Consider the following 25,863-nt stretch of genomic DNA (forward strand, 5'->3'; position numbering starts at 1 on the left):
TTCTTAATTTCTATAAATCTTTGTTCTTCGAAGAAATATGATAAAATTATGAGAATTTGAAGACTGAGTTTCTTCATTAAAAACTTGCTGCCAACCACCTGTGAGCTCAAGAGCTGCAAACTCTTTTATTTCTCAGAGTGAAAACTGGAAAGTCAACATTCACTAAAACTGTAATTATAAGAACCTACTTATTAAGAAATAATCTCATTGGACTAAGTAAGGAGCAGTCTTGGCTTATTCTGTTTGCACTGAGTGTCCTATACTACAATTCCAAGAAATCTAAAAATCTGAGTTTATATGTCTTGGTTCCTACCTGTAAAAGAATGTAATATCTGGTTCATATACACATATTTCTTACTACGAGACTGCATGAAGAAATGACATATCACAAAAAAAAAAAAACCTCAAAAGAAAAAGAGAGAAAATTGTCTCTTAGACATATTGCCTTTAAATGGAGACAGTTCACACATTCAGATGTAAATAATTTATATGATGAAGCTTGAATTCATATTTATGTTTAATACAAAACACAAACACAATTACAGGAATCAATAAATATCAGCAGGGAAAAGGAATTTTAAAGATATAATTCTGAAGAAAATTGTTCTTTGAAGCTGCTAGCTGCCCTGAATCCTTCATTGGAATTATTTGGAATTGAAATCTTACATGCAAACATTTCCTATGTTTGTAGAAATGGGTTCTTCAATAGGGGCTGGAGTATCAAGAATTTGCAGCATGGAATTCTAGAAGTTGGAGTCCAGCACATTCAAAATGTATACTGTTAAAGGGGGTGGCTCTATACACTTACTTGAGGTGCAATTATAATGTAAGCTGCGGTATGATGCTAAATTTGATAAAATGACCAAAAGATCATTTGGCCTGACTGTTTGCTCAAAGATAAGAACCGATTATCTCAGTATTGAACTATACAATCTAAACATATATACAACTGACTTCTTCCTTTTTCAGACACTGGAAGAAAAAGCATCTTTGAGGTAGCCATAAACAGATTTCTAAACACGCATACAACCTTAGATTTGAAATATAGGGTTAGCAGCAATCCCAGATGAAGAATGGGACCACTTTGAGAACAATACAAGACTGGATCCACAGAGCATAGCGAGGTTACTTATTTTTATACTAGGATTCTGTGTCAGTCTGAAAGCGGCCCCCACAACCTCCAGTTTCAGTTGACGGCAGTAGCCGTGGACAATTGAGCTAATTTATCTCAGGCTCAATTGCAGTACAGCTGAAGTTGCTGACCTGCTGCAATTCTTTTTCATTTTTGGAGATAAACTTTACCTTACCCTTCCTTTTGGCTACTGTGAATCACTTGGTCTCTCATGGGTTGGATTATCTCTTAATGTTTAGTGAATACAAGTAAAAATATGGCCATTGAAAAGTCATGGTCCAAACTAAAATCAATGAGTATGCAAGATGTCCCTGGACCCACAATTGTATTTACAGAATGTACACACATGTTTTTGCCATGCCAATTCCACCTGCTGAAACTTTATTAGGTAGAAATAAATATATTAAAATAAATCTAGCATTTCTCTCTCTCAATAGGTATTATAGGCAACTATAGTATGTTCACTATGAAGTTGTCCTGGATGATTATCTTGGAAACATCAACTAGAAAACAACATACAAGAGAGGATCCAAAAGGAACATGTTCCATTTCTTCTTTGTTTTCTTTACTGTTTTCCTGTTGAATCCATCATACAGTTCAAAATACACTGCTCAGAAATAAAATAAAGGGAACACTTAAACAACACAATGTAACTCCAAGTCAATCACACTTCTGTGAAATCAAACTGTCCACTTAGGTAGCAACACTGATTGACAATCAATTTCACATGCTCTTGTGCAAATGGAATAGACAACAGGTGCAAAGCATAGGCAGTTAGCAAGACATTCCCAGTAAAGGAGTGGTTCTGCAGGTGGTGACCACAGACCACTTCTCAGTTCCTATGCTTTCTGGCTGATGGTTTGGTCACTTTTGAATGCTGGCAGTGCTTTCACTCTAGTGGTAGCATGAGATGGAGACTACAACCCACACAAGTGGCTCAGGTAGTGCAGCTCATCCAGGATGGCACATCAATGTGAGCTGTGGCAAGAAGGTTTGCTGTGTCTGTCAGCGTAGTGTCCAGAGCATGGAGGCGCTACCAGGAGACAGGCCAGTACATCAGGAGGTGTGGAGGAGGCCGTAGGAGGGCAACAACCCAGCATCAGGACCACTACCTCTGCCTTTGTGCAAGGAGGGACAGGAGGAGCACGGCCAGAGCCCTGCAAAATGACCTCCAGCGGGCCACAAATGTGCATGTGGCTGCTCAAACGGTCAGAAACAGACTCCATGAGGGTGGTATGAGGGCCCGACGTCCACAGCTGGGGGTTGTGCTTACAGCCCAACACCGTGCAGGACATTTGGCATTTGCCAGAGAACACCAAGATTAGCACATTTGCCACTGGCAGCCTGTGCTCTTCACAGATGAAAGCAGGTTCACACTAAGCACATGTGACAGACGTGTCAGGGTCTGGAGACGCTGTGGAGAATGTTCTGCTGCCTGCAACATCCTCCAGTAATGGTGTGGGGTGACATTTCTTTAGGGGGCTGCTCGCTAGAGGTAGCCTGACTGCCATTAGGTACCAAGATGAGATACTCAGACTCCTTGTTAGACCATATGCTGCTGCAGTTGGCCCTGGGTTTCTCCTAATGCACGACGATGCTAGACCTCATGTGGCTGGAGTGTGTCAGCAGTTCCTGCAAGATGAAGGCATTGATGCTATGGACTGGCCCGCCTGTTCCCCAGACCTGAATTCAACTGAGCACATCTGGGACATAATGTCTTGCTCCATCCACCAACGCCACATTGCACCACAGACTGTCCAGGAGTTGGGGGATGCTTTAGTCCAGGTGTGGGAGGAGATCCCTCAGGAGACCATCTGCCACCTCATCAGGAGCATGCCCAGGCATTGTAGGGAGGTCATACAGGCACGTGGAGGCCACACACACTGCTGAGCCTCATTTTGACTTGTTTTAAGAACATTACATCAAAGTTGGGTCAGCCTGTAGTGTTTTTTTCCACTTTAATTTTGAGTGTAACTCTAAATCCAGGCCTCCATGGGTTGCTAAATTTGATTTCCATTGATAATTTTTGTGTGATTTTGTTGTCAGCACATTCAACTACGTATTGAACAAAGTATTTAATAAGAATATTTCATTCATTCAGATCTAGGATGTCTTATTTTTGTGTTCCCTTCATTTTTTTTGAGCAGTGTATATCTTTTAATCGATAAAATGCTTTCATATCTTCCAAGGAACTTAAATGAAAATGCATCATTGGCCTCTGCTCTGCCATCAGGATGCATTGGCTAAATTATTTCTCGATACCATTTAAAACTAATTCTGCACCAAGTGAGAAATCAAATAAGTTCCTAACCAACCTAGCTGACAACTAGGTTGTCCAAAAGGTAGAGGGTTAAACTAAAGGGACAGCCATACTGGACTTAATTCTTACAAACAGAGAAGAAGTGATAGAGGGAGTTGAAACTGCAGGAACCTTGGGTAAGAGTGACCATGTCATACTAGAATTCAACATAGCACAAACACAAGCAATAGAACATAATGACACCAGAGTCTTGGATTTTAAAAGAGCTGATTTTTAATAAACTCAGAGAGAACTTGGGAAAGATTCCATGGATGAAAATCCTAAAGGGGAAAACAACTCAAGAATCTTGGGAAACTCTGAAATGTATGATCATAGAAGCCCAGACCAGCACAATATCACTGAAAAAGAAAAACAAGAAATCCAAGAAGAAACCAGCATGGCTGTGCAAAGATCTCTCTGGCAAATTGAAAGGAAAAAAAGGACAAGTACAAAAAAATGGAAAGAAGGACATACAACTAAGGCAGAATATCAGCAGATAGCCAGAATCTGCAAAGATGAAATCAGGATAGCAAAGGCTCAGAACGAACAAAGACTTGCAACAAAAGTCAAAGATAATAAAAAAAGTTTCTTCCAACATATAAATAACAAGAAAAAAAAACCAAGGAAACAGTTGGTCCACTAAAGAGAGAAGATAGCAAGGAAGTAACAAGCAACAGAGAGAAATCAGAACTGCTTAATTCATTCTTTGCATCTGTCTTCACGCAAAAAAGAAACTATAGCTCAACCCACCAAAAACATAACTGTAAAAGACAGACCAGAAATAAAAGTTAAAATAAGCAAAAAAAATAGTAAGAGAACACCTGTCTGATTTTGATGAAAGCAAATCACCAGGGCCTAATGGATTACATCCCAGAGTTAAAGGAGCTGGCAGAGGCCATCACCATCTTTCAAAACTCCTGGAGCACTGGGGAACTACCAGAGGACTGGAAAAGAGCTGATGTGGTTCCCATCTTCAAGAAAGGGGAAAAAAAGCCAGACCCAGGAAACTATAGGCCAAACAGCCTAACATCAATATGTGGGAAGATACTGAAAAAGATAATAAAAAAAAATCTAGAAAAAAGTAAAGTAATAACTAGCAGTCAGCACGGGTTTGTAAAAAGCAGATCATACCAAACCAATCTTATTTCATTCTTCAACACAGTGATGAAATTAATAGACCAGCAAAATACTGTGGACATAATACATTTTGATTTCAGCAAGGCATTGAATAAAGTAGACCACAACCTACTTCTTAGTAAGCTAGAAAAAAGTAGAACAGATAGCACCACCACTAGATGGACTCGCAAGTGGCTGGCAAACTGTACTCAACGAGTAGTCCTTAATGGGTCGAAGTCTACAAGGAGGGAAGTAAGCAGTGGGGTGCCACAAGGTTCTGTCTTAGGCCCAGTACTCTTCAATATCTTCATTAATGACTTAGATGAGGGAATAGAAGAGGAACTTACCAAATTTGCAGATGATACTAAGCTGGCAGGAATAGCTAACACCCAAGAAGATAGGCTCAAGATCCAGATGGATCTTGACAGACTAGAACACTGGGCCATATCTAACAAAATGAAATTCAATGTAGAGAAAAGTAAAGTCCTACACTTAGGCAAGAAAAACCAAAAGTACACATACAGACTGGGTGAAACCAGGCTCAATAGCAGTAATTGTGAGAGGGATTGTGGAGTCTTAGTGGACAACCAGCTAAATATGAGCCAGCAGTGTGCAGCAGCAGCCAAAAAAGCTAATGCAATCCTAAATTGTATTAACAGAGGGATACAATCAAGATCAAGGGAAGTACTAATACCACTCTATAAACCCTTAGTAAGTCCATAGAGTACTGCATCCAGTTTTGTTCACCCCATTATAAAAAAGATGTTGAGACTCTAGAAAAAGTACAGAGAAGAGCAACCAGGATGATTAGGGGACTGGAGGCTAAAACATACAACAAACGGTTGCAGGAACTGGGCTTGGCTAGTCTAGTAAAGCGAAGGACCGGGGAGACATGATAGTAGTCTTCCAGTATTTGAGGGGCTGCCACAGAGCGGAAGGGGTCAAGCTATTTTCTGAAGCACCTGTAGGCCAGACAAGGAATAATGGATGGAAACTGAACAAGGAGAGATTTAACCTGGAAATAAGGAGAAACTTTCTGACAGTGAGAACAATCAACCAATGGAACAGCTTGCCCTCGGAAGTTGTGGGAGCGCCATCAGTTGAGACTTTCAAGAAGAGATTGGACTGCCATTTGTTAGAAATGGTGTAGGGTCTCCTGCTTGGGCGGGGGGTTGGGCTAGATGACCTACAAGGTCCCTTCCAACTCTGATTATCTGTTATCTGTTAACCAATATATTTAAATGAAGGTAATGCTGAGAGATAGCATCACTTTTTGCAATTTTGTCTGCATAACCTCAAGTATTTTGAAAAAAAAAATGCATTTTTTCCACAAACTGATACTATCACCTCCTATAGAATACTTGTTGTGTGATTCTATTTCCTATGCTCCTTTCTGTCTTGAAGATTTTTATGCCTTCAACCTTAGTCATGCAGTTTCTTTTTGTATTTTTGAAGATATGTTTGCATTTTCCCCTTTCTCCCCAGCCTTTCCTCTCCTATAAAATCAGAGCCTGATGACAGAAGAGCCCTAAAGGCTTTTTGCAGAAATTACTGATAAAAAAAATCTTCCAACTTTATGCCATGTAGAATGTCATAATATGGATCTTAACAATCCATCACAGTGACAGCTATAAAGATGCAAAAGTTGTCTAGTCTAGCACATGTCCTTGCTAACATTTCTTATATTGTGTTTAAATGCAAATAGCTATGTTCCTCTACTTCGTGGACCTGACTTAATGACCCATTTATCTTTGTCAACTTGAATCAATATTTTTCAGGGCTGTTATGATGGCAAAAGTTTTGGTCACTATTTTCCCAATAGGTTTAACAACTGAATTACCTTTAACTAAATCAAAATGGCAAGGTACCTTCTTCAACCTTTCTAACTTTACCAAAATTGGAGTCAAAAACTACTTCGTTTCTCTGCCTCAAAATGTAATGTTTTTGGTTTTTTTTCTTAAAAATAAGTTTTTTGTTCTAAGTTTTCTTTATGTTCATAATTGCTTTTATCAGGATGAAAAAGATTACAACTACCTTTTCCTTTTTTTTCCTTTCTTTTTCAAAGTTCCATTTGAAGTTTGCATCCATTTTTGAGTTTTGGATAACTTCTTTGGGGCTTCTTCTACATATATCCAAATTCGCCATCTATAGTTAGTCCGTTTTCCAATTCCTTTCTGATTATGCATGGGTAAAGCTTTCTTTCAGTTTCACTTGTAAATGGTTTAAGCAGTATTAATGCTATGCTTTCATTAAAACTAAACGGCTCCCCAACCCTCCTGCTCCCAAAAAGTATTTATGTCCAGACTTGATACTAGACTTAGACAACCAGACAGTTGCCTAGGGCATCAAATTTTAGGGGATGCCAAAGTTGAAAAGACTTCCAAAATACACAGTATGAGTATAAAATCTTATAATTTTTCATCATCCCTTTAGGACTTTTTCTTTTTATGCTTTTCAAAAATGTCCACCTGTAAAGTTGGATGTGACATATAACAACGTTTGGGCGCTGATAGAATTAAAATTTACTGTGATTCATACTATAAAAGTTGAAAATTTCTGAGAAAGATAACTTTTGTCCAGGATTGAAAATTGTAAGTATAATGCTCAAAAACTCAATGACAAAAAAGATAGAAGATACAAGTTGGCACCTCTTTGAAATTCCTTAAAAAAAAAAAAAAGGAAGATGAACCAAACCATAGTGGTGCCAAAATATGACTTTGGCTAGTGTGCCAGAAGGTCATGTCTGGCCCTGTTTGTGCATGCTTTGAACACAGAAGATGTGTCCCAAAAACAGATGAAAAATAGTAATGTTTAGACCAGGATTTAATTTATAGCAGAATTCTTCAGCCCTAGAGCTTCATTGCTAATCCCTGAGGAGTTTCAGAATACCTCAGTTTCTACAAAATTCCTTTTCTCTGCTATAAAAGGACTAGATTTTATTAACAGCCACCTGTAGGCTTAGGGGGAAAAAAAGCTTGCAGAACATATATGATTGTTGTGACTCGGAGGTCTGAACCTGCCTTGTTAGAAGATACAGATTTAAGTAATGAGGGAGAGAGGGATTTGGCTTCGAGATTTGAGCCTGCCTTGCTGGAAGACACAGATTTGAGCCAGGAGGAAGAGGAGGGCTTGGCTCTGAGGTTTGAGCCTGCGTTGCTGGAGGATTCGGAATGATCTCCCTCCCCGGGACCTTCCTCCCTGGTTGTGCCTCAGGTGTCGGCAGATAATCAGGAGAGCGTGCCGGAGTCCTTGGCTGAGGATCAAGCGAAGAATGCTGGTTTGATGCAAGGAAAAGACGCAGGCAGAAGTGGCAAATGCAGCGTAAAAGGAAAGGTCAAATCAGGAACTGACTTGAGGGACTGATACGCCCCTCAGGAAATAAAAGAGGGCATGTTAGCTCGGAATACTCATTCGGGACAATTTGTTTATTCGTGATAGCAGCTTGGACAAATTCTCCGTGTGGCATTTGCTTCTTGATTTATGGTCTTGTTTGTTATCGGACTTGGCAGGCAGCTTTTGGAAGACTGCCAAGGATTCCTCCAATCAAAGGAATTTAACTCTGTCGTTCCTGGTCCTGTCTGTTTATTTATATTCCTTTGAAAACTTGGACTCTCACCTCGTGGTCACAGGTGAGACAGAACATATGATGACTCTCAGATACTTCCTCCCCTCCATCATAACACATTAACATTCGGTCTCCTCAAATGTAAACATTTGTTTTTCTATTTGCTACATTTTTAGCAAACTCCTCCTCACAACAGGATTTATTTATTTATTTTAAAAACTCAGATTTTCTATTTTGCACTGTCAAATATTCCATGTCTCCCTGTTGTTACATTTCTGGTAGAATACCATTCATGGTAGAATCAGTTCCAGTCTGACAGGATCCTCCATTAAGGGTTCTCTGTTGAGTCTTGGTAGAACCTGTAATGGTGGATATGTGACTGGGAACAGCGTTCTCTGATGAACAGCACTGGTACATTCTGCATTATTAACTTCTACTTGCCTGTGTTTTGCCTTGTAGGAAATCAACAGTGCCAGTTCAGACCCAATTCAGAGTATTGATCAAGATGCTGCTGCTATTTTTTTTTTAAATAGCAACTGAGGGCAGGGTACAGCATCTTCTACTCTTCTTACAAAAGAAATCCACCTGAAATCCCATTTTCATCCTTCTTTTCAATGAGGGGCAGGATTCCCTCCCTCCCCAAAATAGCTACTTCTGGATGAAAATAAGTGGCAGCGTTTTTATCTATAAATTGGAAAGGGATTAGGGAAACAGCAGAATTAACCTCACCTTCGCCACATCATTTCACCTTTCTTCATGCAGCAGATGCTGCACTTGAGAAAATGTAACCAAATATAAAAGGGATATTGGTCCTGTTCTTAGTAGCAGTCATGCTGGCACTAAATTGTTAGTATTCATTTGCTTATCCATTGAAAGATAATGAAGAATTAAGATATACTGTGTGAAGGACAGGATTATACATACTCTATGCCTTGAAAACAAATGACAATGAATACACAAAAAATAAATCAAACTAGAATATTTTGATCATATTTTGGAACATGAACGAACACATTTAAGGCTTATGGAATCTATTTGCCATTTTCCAGAACTTTATCATTGAAAGCCTGATGCAATAGTAATATAATCAGAATTAAGACATTCAGCACCTGCAAATTTGTTTTGATGTAATTGAATGGAACTCAAAAGCCTGCAAAAACCAAATACATTTCTTGTTGCCCTCCTCTTTGGCGTCTTTGTTTTAGTCATATATTTTGGGACAAGAGAGATTAGTACTGTTGTTAAATAATAGGAAGCCAAATAATACTGAACTACTGCAAATCCCCAGAAATCTACCAATAAGTATTGAATTATCTTCTTTTGCTTAGGTTGTTGTTGTTGTTTTGATCTAACCCTCCTTGTGGGGTATAATCATTGTTCAAGTATCTATGCTGATAAGCTTTAGATTATAGCAAAATATAATCTTGTTTTTCCATCAGTCTAGGTTATTCAAAAATTATGTGACTGAATAACCTAGCCAACTCAAAATAAAGCCAACTTCTATAAAGACACTGAACACAAATGGAATAGTTCTTCTTATTCTCACTGTCCCTTTGCTAACAGTATTGTAATGTGAATGAAACTATTTTCACTCAATGTTCTTACAAACCCTTTGGGTGGAGACATTTGTCAGACTTTAAATCTTCACTTTTACCAGAGAAGGCCTTCAGATTTAATCTAATATCAAAGATATTAGAAACAGCCACCAATACAGTATGTTGCATAGCCTTGGCAAAGGTCACAAAGAGGAACTATCAATTAACTTCCCTCCTGTCTACCGCAATGTCCTGGGGATGAGCTGTTGATCACATGGATATATCCATATTGTTTTCCTAGTAATGGTACAGACGTTGTTTGCTTTCTTTTGCAATTTTCTATTCTGGTCTACACTTTTCAGGGTGTTTCTAATAGTCACCCATCCATCTATGAACCAGATCCATGCCTATTTAAATTTTCAAGCTATCCAGATTCTTGATATACTTGGGAAAAAAAAGAAATAAACTTGATGTGGGTGGAGAAAGAGAAATTTATCCAACACCCTTTAAACACAGTTCCCTGTTGCGGTGTACTCTTATATACTTAATAAAGATTCTGCTCCCATCCTTCGTTTTAAAATTTTAAGTTTTGCATGGAAAATATTATAAATGCAGAGTATTTTACATCTGAATTTGCTTCAAATGTTGCGCAGTCCCTTATTGCCCCCTTTTTTCCTTCAACTAATAAGCTGGCTTAGAAACAGGAGAATAAAAAAATAATTGGATATGCCATGAGAAGAACATTTACTACCTGTGAGGCAAGAACGATAGGGCCTAAACCTCAGGTGCAAACTCTGCCTATGTTAGGTGCCTAGGGCTGTGTCTGTCCAGGGCTTTAGAAAGCGGTAAAAATGAATAATATATAGGCAGCCCTAAGTTACGAACATTTGACTTAAGCACAACCCCTAGATATGACAGGCTGCCTATTACAAAAATATGGTGGACAGCATTCTCCTTCCTCAAGTTGATGAAGCACTGAAGTCCTGCAAAGCTTGTAGGAACTGCTGAAAACATACCGTTATATTAAAAACATGCAGCTTCAGCACTTTGTTAGCTCAAGAAAGGAGAATGCCATCTGCCATTTTTATTAATAGACAACCCATTTATGAATTCTAATTTAAGTACAAATTTGAGTTACAAGATTTAGGGAAGAGAACTCATTCTTAACCCACGGTCAACCTGTATGCACTTGTAACTGACCCACGATAATTACTTGCATACCCTTAGATATTACAGCAGAATTTTGTTTGCTACATTTCAATTTCAAATGCAGCCATTAATCTGAGATCTCTTTGCTCTGAGACTGAACTTGGCTCAACTAAGACCCTAATATGTTCTCCAACACTCTGAAACCAAGGCAGGTACACGGGCACAAAACTAGTGAGGACTGAAGAAATGTCCAGCATGAAACACAGGAATGTCCAGCATGAAACACAGGAATGTAACCTGAATTAGTTTGATAAGAAAACATGACCTGGAACCATGGTGAGTTATGTGACCAAGAGCGATAACTTAATAGCCAGGACCGTGCATGGCCTAGAAAATGCATTTGTATGGAAATTCAACACTTTGTCCTCAATGCTCACAGGTGCAAATTCGATGCAACAGACTATTTGTAACTGTTCTCTATTGCTATAAGAAGAGCATTGCATTGATCCATTTATTCACAGAGGGCTGCCACAGTCACACAAGGAACATGAGTTAGGGCATGCAATAGTACAAAAACAGGAGCTGCAATATTACACTGGGAGCAAGGGGCCTTATGATCAAAATGACTTTCCTGCATTTTTCAAAGGCCAGACAAGTCTTAAAACTGAATGCAAAGCCAGTTTTCAAAAGATGCCGATTGTAATTCGTGTATCTTGGGGTTACCTGCAAAATAATGCTAAGCTTGTATACTACAGCTGTTGGCTCAGCACATTAAACACACTCAACCTCCTGAAATCTCTTTTCAAGAGACTACAATAAAGCAGACTGATCACACATAATGCAACTGAGGAATGTAGGCCAATCATTGGGCTTCCTTCTCTCTATCCCACCCCAGCAAAAATAAATAAATAAATAAATTGAGGAACATAGGAACCCATTAGTCTAAGTCAAGTTTGAGGTAACCAGCTTGTACTGCTAAAGAGACAGAGTGCTAGCTTGGAAATGATCCCACTGCCCTCTTGCACAATTTACAGTTGCTGGACACAGGCAATTAATTGATCCATTTCTGGGATGAAATAAATAAATCCTGGGTTTCACCAAAATAGTATACATGCTGCCTGTGAAACACATTATATATATATTCCTCTCTAAGGCCATTTTCAACTCCTTATTCCAGTTTATTAAAAAGGAGCAAAAAGGGAGGCGGGGAGAATGTGGAGGGGAGAGAACTATCATTCTGTGATCACTGACAGATGATCACAATTTGCTTTTTGGCTGCACTCAGCAGTGAAATTCCTAGAATCCAGCTGTCTCATATTCCTCCTGCAGTTATGAGAAATAATTACGGCAGCTTTGCTGTGTTTAGAGGGTTATATTACATTAAAAAATATGACACAAGATAGAGAAGCTCTGTGGCCAGATCACCTGCTCTTAATGAAACCATCTCTAATTTTGTAATGGCCAAATAAGCCAGAGTTTTCATAACTATGTAACAGTCTGCAGGTTCTCTTTAAATGAACTGCCTAAGTGCATGCTGTTGATTTTCCATTTTTAAACAAAATTGTTCCAGATCTATTTTTCTATAATACGTGTCATATCCATACCTCCTCCCTCTCCAATAGTTTCCATTATTCTAGGTAGTTCTGCTAGAAGGTCTCAGTTTCTGACCTTGCCGTTTATGAGTCCCAGGGGAATGTTGCCCGATTCTTCTGTGCCTGGGTGGTATGAGTAGCAGCTGTGTCTTTAGTCCTTTCCTATTCTTGTTTTCCCAAGGAAGAAGGTAGTCTTTGGAGGGAGCAGCATGGTCTTACAAGAGGCTTAGAAGTCCTCCAAAAGCTTGGATTAGAAGCTGACAAGTACAAATCTTTGCTCATGATTTACAGCTGCTCTTTTTCCCCTCAAAGGATCCTTTCCATCAAATTGTAGAAACAAAAAGGTTTCTTCCTAAACGTCAGGATCCAATGCCCTGGGTTTATGATTGATTATGTAGGTGGAGGATTATCAGATCTGTATTGCAGAACACTGGATGACTGCTAGACAATGCCGATGGGCTGGAGTTTTTCTGAATTTGTCTGCTGCCATCTAACAGTATTCCAGATGTTTCTAAACACAAAGTGGCAACCTTAATCTTAAGCTCCTTTTCCCATTAGAACATCAAATACAAAATATCTGATTCGATGACCAAAATCAAAATGATAGATTTGATGACCAGAAAAAAAATGTATAAAACCTGCAATATTCCTGCCTTTTAAGAAGAGAATACATAGGCAGTGAAAGTTTGGAAAGACTGAAGAGTCGTAGCGGCAGAGAATGAAATGTTTTACAAGCAAGATAGATCTATGTTCGGTTCCTGAATTCTTGAAAGATGTCCTAGGCAGGCTGCCACCAGTTAAGATAGATCCATTATTAGATGAGGCATTGTCTAATTATATGAAGCAACTTCTCCAATACTTCATAAACAAGGAGAGTTAATGAGAATCCATAGCCCTAACGCAAAATTTCTCTGCTAATCGGGTTTCTCTTGAAAGCTATAGTTTTGTTATGAAAATATTGATCTATTCTTCATGTTTAATACAAAGATAAATGAAGTATGAAAACTGATGAAAGGATTGCTATTTGGATATTAAAAAGGGCTTCTGGTCATGATGAAAATGGCATGAAGAAACTGTATCCCACTAGGAGATATATTCTTAAATCCTACCCACCCAACTTGTTATCATTACAACCTATGTTATAAAATTAATTCATCTTCCTGGTTTGTCATGAAACGGAAAGAAGTAATTAAATTGCAATGAACGATTTAATTTCTTATTGTAGCCATCTAGAGGGTATGTCATCATCTAGGAGGATGCCTCCAGAATATCTCCCCACCCCACCCCAAATCAACAACTGGCAACACTCCTTTTCATAGTATTTTTGTATCACAGACCTGAATTCACAAATAAATTTTTCCTATTAGAGAATGTCCATCTTAAGATACAATATACTTCTTCCTTCTTGGAAGAAGGATCAGTTCTCATTTCCCAACTGGAGTAAATTAGCAACAATTAGTTGGGTCTTGTTAAATGAACAGAGACTTAACTCCAACTCTGGGCCTGAACCCAGCAAGTTTAATCATGCAGGACTGAGATTCATACTTACTTTCAGAGAATATGCCAAGGCAATGAAGCCCAAACAGCAGAAATTGAGGTATACAAAGTTGAAAATGGACCAGAGATAATAATCATTCACTTCAGTGGTGTCTGGGTAGATTTCAATTACAGCAGTGGGATTAGTCATCGTTTTCTTCTCCACTGAGTGTTTGCATTGCACCGGTGGTCTCAGGCTGTCCCCTTTGCAGGTCTTGTTCTCCATTAGGCACACAGCAGAAGAAGGAGACAGCACAGGGGACCCTTGCTGTATGGGGGGCGTCTTGGAGATGCAGGCGAAGCACCCCTGCTGGGGTACATGAGGGGGTCTTCGAGTCCAGAAAGCCCCGTCAAGGGGACATGGAGGGCCCAAGGGGGGTTCCTGTGGCCTCTCCGTGATGGCGACCCCCAGTTGACACAACTATATCCAAGGAAAGTATGTCCCCCTGAGAAAGATAGTGATGGAGGAAGTGGGGAGGGTCAGGAAGACCAAAGATGTGAGTGATAAAAACAAAACACCGGGATGCGGGAAATCAGAAATAGAAAAGAAGTAGTGGGAAAGACAAGAGGAAGAAGGGAGAGAAAAAGAGGGATTTCCAGGCAAGGCAAGGAGAAAAGAGACAAGAGAGGAGCCTGTTTAAACACATGTACCACAAAGGGAGTATTCTCTAGCAGACAGAGCAGTCCTTAATGTATGCAGCAGTGTAAGTTCCTGGATTCCCTGCAGCTGGGTGTCCCAGCTCCGCAGTAGGCTTGGCTTTGCCCTCCCCTGCTTCCCACACAAAACAGCCTCGGAGTTCATTAATTCCCCGGGAAAAGCAAGGAGCTTGACACATCATCACATGCCTTCCCCCAGACCTCTCTTTCTCTTCCCCCTCGGCTTGGTTTCATCCCCACCCCCGCTAAAGTCCTTTGCAGTCGGGTCGGACAAAAACAACAGCAATTCTCTCCTCGGTCACTCGGTGTAAATATTCCCGAGGGTTTTTGATTCGTCCTCCTCCCCATCGAGAAACCGGGCAAACGGGGGAGAAGACTTCCAAAGAGGAGGGAGCGTGGACTCGGGGTGAAAAGGACTCTCTCCCTGCCACGAGACTCTAGTCCTCATTCTCCCCCTCCACACACACACACACACACCCCGCATATCTCTCCCTCCAACCCTTCTCATCCACTCTTTGCCCATCTCTTCCGCGGGGCTCTCCTGTCCCATGTTGGCATCAAAGCAGCCCCGGCTTGGATGAGGCGATGAAAAAGCCAGGCTGTTCCTGGAACCGACTGCACAAGCTGCGACAGAAAAGCCCGGCCTCCTAGGCTTGCCACCGCTCGGTCTCTGCCCATTTTGCTGAGCGTTTCATCTCGGGCTACAAAATTTCTCCTGGACTTTCCCTTCCTCCCCTCTCTTCACCTGTCAGCAGTTTTGGACGGCGGCGTCGCGCGGTCGGGGGTGGCGAGGGAGAAAGGAGGAAGAGGAGGAAGAAGGAAAAAAAAAAAGCCCCCGGGGGAGGGGGTGTGAAAAAAGCGCGCCTTCTCTCGCCGGCTCCTCTCCCTTTCCCACCGGCTTTGCAATTACGAAACGAAGCCTGCCCGTAGATCCACCGGCGCCGGAGCCCGTCCCTCCGTAGAGCAAGGCGAGGGAGGGAGGCGGGCAGTTGTGCTGCATCTCCAGCTCAACACTGCCGCGGCCTCTTCTTTAGCAACTGGAGTTCGCGGAGGCGCTGAGGGAGGGAAAGGGGGGGCGGGCGGGGAAAGAGGTCAAACGGTCCCGCTCGGCCTCAGCCCAAGCCGGGCAAGGCGTGCGCGCACCCGTCCCCAAAGACCCTGCGGGCACTCTCGTTTTCCTTTTTCGCCTCGCCAAGCCCGCTATTTCCACGAGTGCGCGGTCTTTTTCTCCCGCTGCTCTCGCGCTCGGCTCCTAGCGCGCAATACGCGCGTGCTCTCTTTCTCTCTCTCTCTCTCACACACACACAAAAGCTTTTTTTTGGGGGGGGTGGGATTCCACAGTTGTCAAGTCCTCCCCCCCATCTTACCTGCTGGAAACACAACCTTCCCGCACCTGCCATCTCCGTGACCGGGCTTTTTGGCGTCGATTTTGACAGGGCTTTGAAAAGCTGAGGAAAGGCGATGGGGTCATCCTGAGGCTTGCCCTTGAACCATCGCATACGCCACGCGTGGCTTAGTAACACTGAAAAAAGATTAGCCGCTCCCGATCGTCATTCGCGGCCTCTTTAGTGATTCTTTAGTGAGGGGTTGGGGTGTGTGTGTGTGTGTGTGCGTGCGTGCGCGTGTGTAAGAAACTCGAAGTGAGGCTGGGAGAGAACAACAGGACGCCGAAGGGAAAGAAGCGCTCGTCATGCTCCGGTCAGGGAGCGCGGATAGGAATCGGATCAATATTGGTTCCAGGCTGTGTCAGCGCGCACGCATATACAGCCATGGCTCCAATATCAACAAGCTCTCCTCTCCACTGTTTACACTTTTATTGGAGGCGGTTGTCTTCTTTATTGCCTTGCTTGCAAAAAAGTTCTGAAGAACTTGAAAGCTTAAGGTATGCAAAGTTGTTGTGACCTCGACGAGTTCTCTAATAAAGCTACATTGGATTCAACAGGCTGCCGCTGCACTCCACTCTGTTGATAAATAATGAAACACAGCAAAAAGTGCTCCGGTCAACGGGAACTAGGAAAGTAAGTGATAGGGCCCCCCGTGGATGATTTCAGCAGATGTGTAGTATTATAGCAAGGGGAGTCTCTAGTTGGCATATGAAAAGGTATCTATAACAAAATCAAAGAGCTCTTCCTATAATATCTTAAGTCTGGCCTCCCAGAGGACATAATCTTATTTTAGTTCCTAAATTGTTAGATTGTTGCTTTTACAAAAGTTTGTAGGAACAATACCATGTCATAGTAAATAAGGGAGGTGGCTACCATTATACATAAGTAGAATAATCTCTAGACATATTTAAATTGCATTTTATTTGCTCATCACAATAACACGAATAATTTATAGTTTCTTAAACAGTAAAATATATTCACCAAGTGAAGAAACAAAAACGTTCTTGCTTATAAAGGTAACTTTGAATCTGTTCAATTAGTTTTTCATCTAATATTCATAATTTTTTTTTTGTATTTGAACAATTGGAAAGGAGTAATGTCAGTTTCAACATATTGTTATTTGTAATAGAAGTACAATACTGCATTTTAATAAGCCATCAACTTGATATTTTTGTAATTAAGTAGGAAATGAAATGGTCAAAATAGTGTTTATAGAATGTAATGGGAGGTTCATAGATCTGAATAGGAAGAAAAATCTGCAGTCAAAGCAGAAAAGCTTATTTTCTTAAATCCCGCTTGCAGATTGTGGTTACACATAAACTGGTTGGGTTCACACAGGACACTAAATCACAAAAACATTAATGCAAGTTTATTGTAATCAAACGTTTCATGTTGTGCAAATGCCTTAGTTGGTTAAAAATGAATTTTGCTTCTTTCATTTCTCCACATACAAAATACCTATTTAACCTTTTTACTAGTAGGACTTTCATTTAAAAATGCTTTAAGATTAAGTTTATGTTTAGGACTGAGCTGCACAATCTCTAATCATGGTTGTCTGTAATGAACAAAATAACTGTACCTTGTTCAGTCTATTCATCTTTTTTTGACCTTTGTTTCTCGGAGTATTAAAAAAAAGTCGGATTAAGCAAAAATATTAAATCAGAATTCTGAGTTCACTGCAATAATCCAAGGTTAGAATAAGCAGGTTTCATAAAACAAATCTTTGTTTCAAAAATATTTTTTTCTGGGAATGAGTTCATGTGTCATGATACAACAACAATCAAGTACTGTATACATAGTATAATTTGGTATGATATATGAATCAGGTGTGTTCATACCAAATCATGTATTCCCTTTAAAGTTTCTCCAGACTACTTTTAAAAGAATGACATGATAGTTGTTGTGGTTCGCCGGCAGCAGGTGCAGATGGCTGAGGTCTCGGAGAGTGAGGACTCAGATGAGGGGCCTGCGTGTGATATAGGGATGGGGCCAGGACCATCAGGAAGTGGAATGCTGCCTTTGGAGATTGTGGAGGCTGGCAGCAGTGCTGAAGAGGTTCCCGAGGAGCCTGTGCCCAGTGAGTGTGTGCGCAGGGCTGCTCAAAGGAAAGAGCAGCTGCAGCAGCACAGGCGATTCTGGAGTAAGGCTGCAAGGTAATGGCCCTTCCCTCAAGAGATAAAAGCCAGCTGAGAAACTGGAGTTCTTTGCAGGAAGCAAAGAAGTTTTTGCACTCAAGCCTTGTGGATGTTCAGAATATCTTGGTTGGTGTTTGGAGACTCTTTGTGTTTGAAATCTTTCTTAGTCCCTTTTTCTAATATTCTTGGCAGCCTTGCACCACCTTGGCAAGGCTCGTTCTTATCAGAGGTAATTAATTTGAAACAGCCTTTTAACCGTGAAGGAACAGAATTAGTAAAGAATCATTAAAAGGTTTTTCTGTTACCTATGTTTCGTGTTGGTTTCCTTGGAACAAGGTTTGGGTCAGAACAATAATGTATGGCAATGAAAACTTTATTTTCAATTTATTTGATTACTAGTTGAGAAGAGAACAGCTATGAAACAGATTGTATCTTTTGAACAGGCAAGAACATAATAGCATTTCACAAATTAGAGAAAACAAGTAAGAGAATGCTCCAAGCCACCAGGGGAATTACAGCAAACTACTAATCCAGCAGTGCGATCTGCATGTCAAATTTACTAAGACTATTTCCAATAAAATGTGGTGGACTTTATTCTTCTCAAGAATGTGGGATTCTGCTATACAACAGCTTTCTCCTACTTGACACAATGGTTTAGACTTCCAATATCAATAGTATGATCCAAATTTTGGAAATGGCACTGGAGAGACTTTTACACATTCAACATTAAGCTGCAATGTGTAACACTGCCAGTCTATCAATCAGTGCTGATCAGTTTTGATTGTCTGATATATTTTATTATGGAGGTGTATTCAATCCCACATTTCACAAATCTTTAAGACTCTTTAAGACCCTTATACAAAATCAGGGTGCTATTGGTTTTACCTGAAGCAAACCTGTTTTAATCTTAACCTCTTGTTCCATTATCCATGGCTTCTCATAGCCTTGTGATTAGGCTCAAGTATTATGAAATATTTCAAATGAACTAACATCTCTTTGTTCACAGCCTAGCATTAATAACAACCCAGCTCTGTAATCTATCAAGTCTCATTCACTCTACAATAGTTGATCATATGACTTGTCAGACTCAAAACAAAACCTAGCACAGAAATTACTCCTTTTCTGAAACACCTGATATAGAAATCTATGCAAAAAGAAATTGAATATATAGAGATATTCACAGAATTTCAATCCCCAGATTAAATTCCTCAGAGTTGAACATATTTTTCTGAGTTGCTTACAATATTTTTCTTCACAACAGAATGCAATGGTAGAGTCAAGCTTTCTAAATAAAACTTGTACTGCATATTAAAGATAAAGAATAAAAACTTCTTCAAAACTAACTTGAGTCAAAATGTCTCATAAATTGAGCCAAATATCTCATAAACTTTTATGACAAATACTTTTTGGGAAAAGTCTGTTCTCATATCTCAAAAAGAAACTAGGAATTACAAAAGGTTTGGAAAACTGAAGAGCAAAATATTCACAAACAGGACATACTACCCGAGTAGGGGAAACTTAGGCTAAATGGCCATTTAACATTTATCTTTACTTTCACTTTATCTTTTACCTTCCCCATTACAATGGCTATTTCCCAAGTATTCATTACTAATCATAACCATGTTTTATAAAATGTGCTAATTCAAAAACACTCTGCCACATTCCACACTTCATAGATGACAGAGATGCAACCGGTATATATATATTTTTATATTCAACAGTGCAAATAGAGAATCAAATGCTATTTTAGTGGTGATTTCTCTACTATGAAGAATTTTTCAATGATCAACTGCAATATACATACATATGTACATACATATATGATATATATATGCATATATACATATATGATGGGAGAGTTGCTAGGAAATTGTATCCAAAAACATATATTATTTGGGGGTGTGAGCAGAAAATAAAGTTGCTTAACAAGACAACTTATGCTCAAAAATATATGAAAGGATCATGCCTCAAAGAATCAAAAATCTGAAGGATACATACAATATTAGGACTCACCAAAATTTGTAATTTTATTAGAGCCTTTATATGGTATGTTATCAGAAGGATGACAAATAAATTGGAAGATCAGTATTTTTTTAATTTAAAAACATTTCCTCTCATTTCTACTTTCCTGATTTTGTTCTGAATGCCATCAGTCACAATATAAAAGCAAACCATGATGTGCTTGGGGGTGCATTTGTATTGAGACTGTGGAAGGCAATGACTGATTGCTTTTACACATTGCCAGTACACTTTGCAAAACCAACGGAGTCATTATCTCGATCAAATACTGTGTAATAGGGTCCAATGAAAACATCACCAAGAATCCAAAGAGGCCCACCAGGTGGTGGGACATCCAAGCCTGAAAATCCACTCAAACAAAGAGTTTCTTCTTTAACAGTCACCTACAGAAGGAGAGGAAAAAGTAAAACAAGTAGTAAGATAATTTGTTTTATAACATTGTTTTGTATAGAATTAATTCTATGGTAAAATTTAAACAATTTGAATTTAAAGCATATACAAACATACATATACAGTAATCAATTTATCCTAATGTCTATGGAGATTGTCAATCATCCAAATCATGGTTGTTTCAACAGTGCTTTTTCCAAAAGGCAACTGGACTTTCGTTTTTTTTTCTTTGAAAATGTTTAGCTTCTTATCCAAGCAGTTTCTTCAATTCAGAACTGAAGAAGCTTCTTGGATGAAAAGTGAAACATTTTCAAGGGAATGGAAAGTTCAGTTGCCTTTTGAAAAAAGCAGCTTTGGGACATCATTTTTTCTTAATAACTGTCAAGAGTTTTTAAGGAAAAGTCGTATTTTTGTTCCTCTATTTCAAGGACTGAAAATGCTATGTTAATTTTGGAATTCATAACTTTCCCTTGCTACTTACTATATATTTCTCAACTAACACAGGATGCAGTTAAAATTCTTCTAGATCTTTTTACAAAATCATATGTAATGTTTGTTTAACATTACTCCTGACCTATCTCAGTGTATAAACAGACTTGGGATTAGTCCATAGTACTTTCTGGAGCCCCTACTATCTTCTTAAATGAGCAGAAGCAATTCAGTACATATCAAAAAGAACTATCCCTAGGTATATTACGCAGAAAATATGCTGAAAAGAATCTGTTAAGCATTAAGAGAAAGAATATTAGAGTGTCATGGAACTTACTTTTAAGGCATACTGATCTGGAGTAAGAGCATAAGACTGCCCTCCCAGCACGAGAGACACAGTGGGAAGTGTGGATAGCTTATCACATGGGAGCATGTACTGCAAACAAAACAACAGAGAAAAATTAAGAACCTGCCATGGACAAACACCGGGCGAGAAAAATCCTCTCCTTTCCTGAGATGTGATAGAAGCCAGTAGTTAAGATGGCCTTCTTCAAAATGGGTCATCCTTAGATTGACATAAAACCTTCACTGATAATGTTGCTGGGAATGGTGGGAATTATAATAAAATCAATTTGAGAACTACCAGGTTGAGGAAGGCTGTCTAAGGAATAAATGACTAGAGGTTTGCAAATGCTTGTTCAATGTACCTTGTTTTCACTTAAGATCAGCTTTCAGAGTCTAGTACAACTTAGGCAGAATTAACAATAAATGAGAAACAATGATAGAAAAACAATAAAAAGGCAATCCTATTCATCTGGATACATACTTCCTCTCAAACCAAAAAGCATGACCAGCAGGGCTTCCCAAACACTTTACTCCAGAACCTAGAGAAACAGCCATATTTTTAAAGACTACTAGAACATCATCAGGGTGCAGCTACATGGATCTTGGGGTTGGGAGCATCGTTTTAGAGTACAGGAGTCACAAAAGAGAAGCCACACTTCCTGGATCCCGACACTGACTGAAGGCACTCCAACTTTGCCTAGACTTATTGGTGGGCCATCATGGGAGATAGGTGGTGCCTCCGATAATAAGGCCCTAAGCCATGAAGGACTTTATAGTTAATAACAGCACCTTGAAGTGCATCAGAAAGCTCACTAGCAAACAGTGCAGCTTGCAGAGCAATGAGTATGCTGAAACATCCTAGCATTCCCAATGCCACTGCATTCTGGACTACTTAAGCTTCCAAGTGTTCTCCAAGGGCAGCCACATGTACATCATGAATTTCTACTTGTATTTCTTCAGCCTTTGCATATCCATTAACTCTTATCACTCATAACTGGCATTCATAAGATTAGCAGCTACTTTCCAGAAATGGAATCAATAAATCTGTCTCAAGCAGAATTGTTCTGATTGTGGCATAGAGTTTAATTAGATAGCTGAAGTAGTCCACCTCTAATTCCTCCCCTTCTGAAGAAAAGGGGATTTGTTTTCCAACATCCACTGAAAATCTGGGTATGAACAGGAAAGAATCTAAGGTAATATTGTTCCTGAGCCTTTGATTAAAGGTTGTAATGCTTCAAGAATCTGTGAAATCCAGAGGAAGCAAAGATAAATCTTTGCTTCAGGAAACCCATTTATTTTGAAGGAGCAAGTGAGCCAGATTAGTTAGAAATCTAAATTAAGAGTTTATGCTTTATTTTACTGCATGGTTAACTGTATTGTCTCTGACATACGCTGTCCCTGATATTTATGTTCTCTGTAGAGCTCAAGTAAATTATGTGTTTTATGCAGCTTGGCATCTCTCTACTCAATACAGAGTATCTTCTGTATTAGGAGATCTATCTTCTTGTATCTGCCAAGAATCTTATACTGTTATTTATAATTTTTCTATGGCAGATTTTTTGCAGATGTGGCTTTTGGACAGCTTTATATTTTCATCTTCTTCGCCACTAAAGGCTTTACCTGTGACTATTTAAATGAACAAAACAAATTTTTAGATCTTTCCTTTTTTAAAAATAAAATAATTTTATCTACCGATTGTAAGATTGATCTCCAAAGAAAGGAAAACTGATTTTCCTAATCCTAAAATGAAATCTGGCTTTTTTGCTGTCATTACAAGGGACTGGAGGTTGATTTCACTAAATCCAAATATTTTTATTCAGTATTCATTATTTCTACTTGAAGGTTAAATAATATCTTAGCAAAGAAGTTTTTATCGAGAAAATAATTATATTTCTGGTTCTTCAAATATGCAGAACAGAAACACTGAGCAGGTATTCTATTCTGATTTGAAGAACTGCACTTGTTTTAATTTCTTTTTAAAATATTAGAAGTGTAGAGGAGAATTTATTATAGCTAGGATTCTATATTTTGGCATGGGAGGCAAATTACAAAACTGTCAAATAAATTATTCAAGATAACAGAACTTTGAACTAGAAAGCAAGCTATCTTTTGATGGCAAGTCAATACCAGAACACGTATCTGAACCTGACCTAAATTTAAACCAATGTATAGATAACTTTTGATTAAATGAAGATAAATGCTTAGCATCAAGTTCAGACTGAAGTGAGATTAGAGTCAGATAAATAAACAAACACACAAGTTACTATGTCTACCATCTGCAGTACCACAATACCCTAATTCCTGTTTGAATTTACCTGTCCTTTAATGATTGGCTTAGCTCCAATGGCTTTCTGCAACTCTTTAATTTCCTTAGTTGGCCCTGTAATAAGTGATGTTCCTGTGTCTACAATAGCTTCACAGCCATCTTTGCACACAGTTAGGCCATTGCCAACATCAACCCTGGAAGGAAAGATAGATCTCATTTTTTTTTCCTTAAGAGACCAGAAACATAAAATCAAATCCTTGCATGGTTACATTGAATACAATTACTGGAAATTTACAAGAGAGTTATATGCAGGGAACAAGCTTTTACATATGTTCCAACATAATATATATAGCTCAGGGTTAAACCGTGAAGTCCTTGGTGCTCTGAGATTTGTTTGCTTGCAGATGTTTCATTATCCAGCTATGTAGCAACATTAGTGTGAGTAGGTGTGGGGTTTGCTCTGTTTATATAGAATAACTTGCCCCGCCAGTGTTGGTGGAGGTTTGCTCTTTGGTAGTTTCTTGATAAAGGTTTTGGTTTCCACTTGACTGCCTGGTGTTAATCCCTGCTTATCCAGGTGTTGGCTGCTGAAGTGATGTTCTAGTGTTTTTGTTTTCTTCTTAGCTTTTTTAGTATCTCCTTTGAATGGTAAATATGGTTTATCTCTATGTATCTATTGATAGGCGATTTGTCTGAATGCCAGGCTTCCAGGAATTCCCTAGTATTTTTGGATTTGGCTTGGTCTAGGATGCGAACAGTTTTCCAGTTGAAATTGTGTTTGAGTCTTTCTATACATTGTGAAATAAAGGAGCTTTCATTGTGTCTTCTGACTGCTACCGTAGTTGGTGTTCATGAATGCACTCTGCTAATGTTCTGCCTGCCTGTCATACATAGTAGTTGTCATAGTACTTACCCTATATGTTGTAAACGACTTTGCTGTTCTTAGGCCACTGAGTCTTTGGGCTTGCTTAAAATGTTTGGGAAGACTTTAATTGGTTTGGTGCTACGGAGATATAGTATGGTTGTAATAATAAGTTGTATGTTCATGTATGGTATTATTCTTTTAACAGCTCATCCTAGTTGTGCTATAGGAGTGGTCAGACATTTTTTGATAAAGTTCTGTGGGTAACCATTCCATATAGGCTGTCCTTTTTCTGGTGTTCCAAGTTATTGTAGAATGTTTGTGTTCATCTGTAATGTTCTTACACAGCAGCTCTTGTTGGGCGAGAAATTGGGCTCTTAATTTTGGCAATGGAGCCCTTGGTTAGTGTGGGTTGTTTTTGGATAGACTTGCATTTCTAGTTGGTCGTGGTTTTCTCTCCTGATGAGGATATCCACGAAGGGGAGTGTGTTGTTACTTTCTTTTTCCCTTGTGAATTTTATTTCTTTGACAATATTGTTGATTGTCTCATGCAACTTTTTAATTATGATGGTGTTATCTATATACCAGACCCATACTTTTGGTTTCTGTGTGGGAGTGCTTTAGTTTCTAAACAATTCATTAAGATCTTTGCTATAAATCTTGATCACCAGTGTTAGGCCTCATCTTAGGACTTCATTGTGAGTCACCACTCTTTTCCAACCAAATCCAAAACCACTAGGGAATTCCTAAAAACTTGGCATTCAGACAAAGCAGCCATCAATCAATGCACGAAGAAATCAAAATATTTCTCATAATTTCTTCTTTCTAATAGTATAGGGGTAAGGATAGATATTAGAAGCAGGATGACAGAAACACATTTAACACACATCATTCCCTGTAGATAACAAGCACAATATACAGCAATACACTGTTCTGAAGTCCATGGTAGTTACACTATTATACCACAGTGAAGACAACTTTCAGGAGGATGAGACAGTTAAAATCGTTCTTCCTCCTTTCCACCCCAATTCTCTTTCTGCAGCAAGTTAGGTCTAAAAAGGACCACACTTATTAGACATTGCCATCTATGTTACTAAATGTTATGTACCATAAGGCAACATCCTGCTATAGATTTTGGACTTATCTAAATCTACATGCTAGTAAGCTACAGACATGTGTTTAACTGGGAGATGCCCAGAATTAGTTATAAGATGGCTGGCTCTATAAATATTTTAAATAAATAAATAAAACTAGGTATACAGGATAACTAAAGCAAAGAGAACTTACTTATCCATATGGACTTGCCAATAAGCTTTACGAGTTACGTTTACCCAAGTGAAGTCTCCAGAATAATACTGGGAATCTGTTCCCCCCAAAAGCAATTCACCTCCAGTTTGGCCTTTTGGATCCCTTCAAGAGATAATACACAAGTGCAGAAAGAAAGTAAAAAT

The 25,863-nt window shown here is 39.2% G+C and overlaps 2 protein-coding genes across 5 annotated transcripts in view; both read right to left on the bottom strand.

Moving 5' to 3' along the window:
* Positions 1 to 16,277, bottom strand: part of IFITM10 (interferon induced transmembrane protein 10) — a 32,683-nt gene extending 16,406 nt beyond the window's left edge. The window contains exons 1-2 of one of the 4 annotated variants that reach the window (XM_087920999.1): positions 15,949 to 16,277; positions 13,938 to 14,370 (exon numbers count right to left, since the gene is read on the bottom strand). In XM_087920999.1, coding sequence (XP_087777125.1) covers positions 13,938 to 14,150 — 213 coding nt within the window. In that variant the 5' untranslated portion in view covers positions 14,151 to 14,370; positions 15,949 to 16,277. Of the gene's footprint in view, positions 1 to 13,937; positions 15,033 to 15,326; positions 15,695 to 15,948 lie in introns of those variants that run through there. The other 3 variants (XM_087921000.1, XM_087920998.1, XM_026706434.2) reach the window with 3 other exon arrangements.
* A 2,196-nt stretch (positions 16,278 to 18,473) lies between these two features.
* The window catches only part of CTSD (cathepsin D), a 30,493-nt gene continuing 23,103 nt past the window's right edge, over positions 18,474 to 25,863 (bottom strand). Inside the window, exons 6-9 of the mRNA XM_026706588.2 lie at positions 25,700 to 25,822; positions 23,600 to 23,744; positions 21,277 to 21,375; positions 18,474 to 20,503 (exon numbers count right to left, since the gene is read on the bottom strand). Coding sequence (XP_026562373.1) covers positions 20,333 to 20,503; positions 21,277 to 21,375; positions 23,600 to 23,744; positions 25,700 to 25,822 — 538 coding nt within the window. The 3' untranslated portion in view covers positions 18,474 to 20,332. The remainder of the gene's footprint in view (positions 20,504 to 21,276; positions 21,376 to 23,599; positions 23,745 to 25,699; positions 25,823 to 25,863) is intronic.

This window comes from Pseudonaja textilis, chromosome 1 (assembly GCF_049901715.1).
Source record: "Pseudonaja textilis isolate UNSWEBS1 chromosome 1, rPseTex1.2, whole genome shotgun sequence".
Lineage (NCBI taxonomy): Eukaryota > Metazoa > Chordata > Lepidosauria > Squamata > Elapidae > Pseudonaja > Pseudonaja textilis.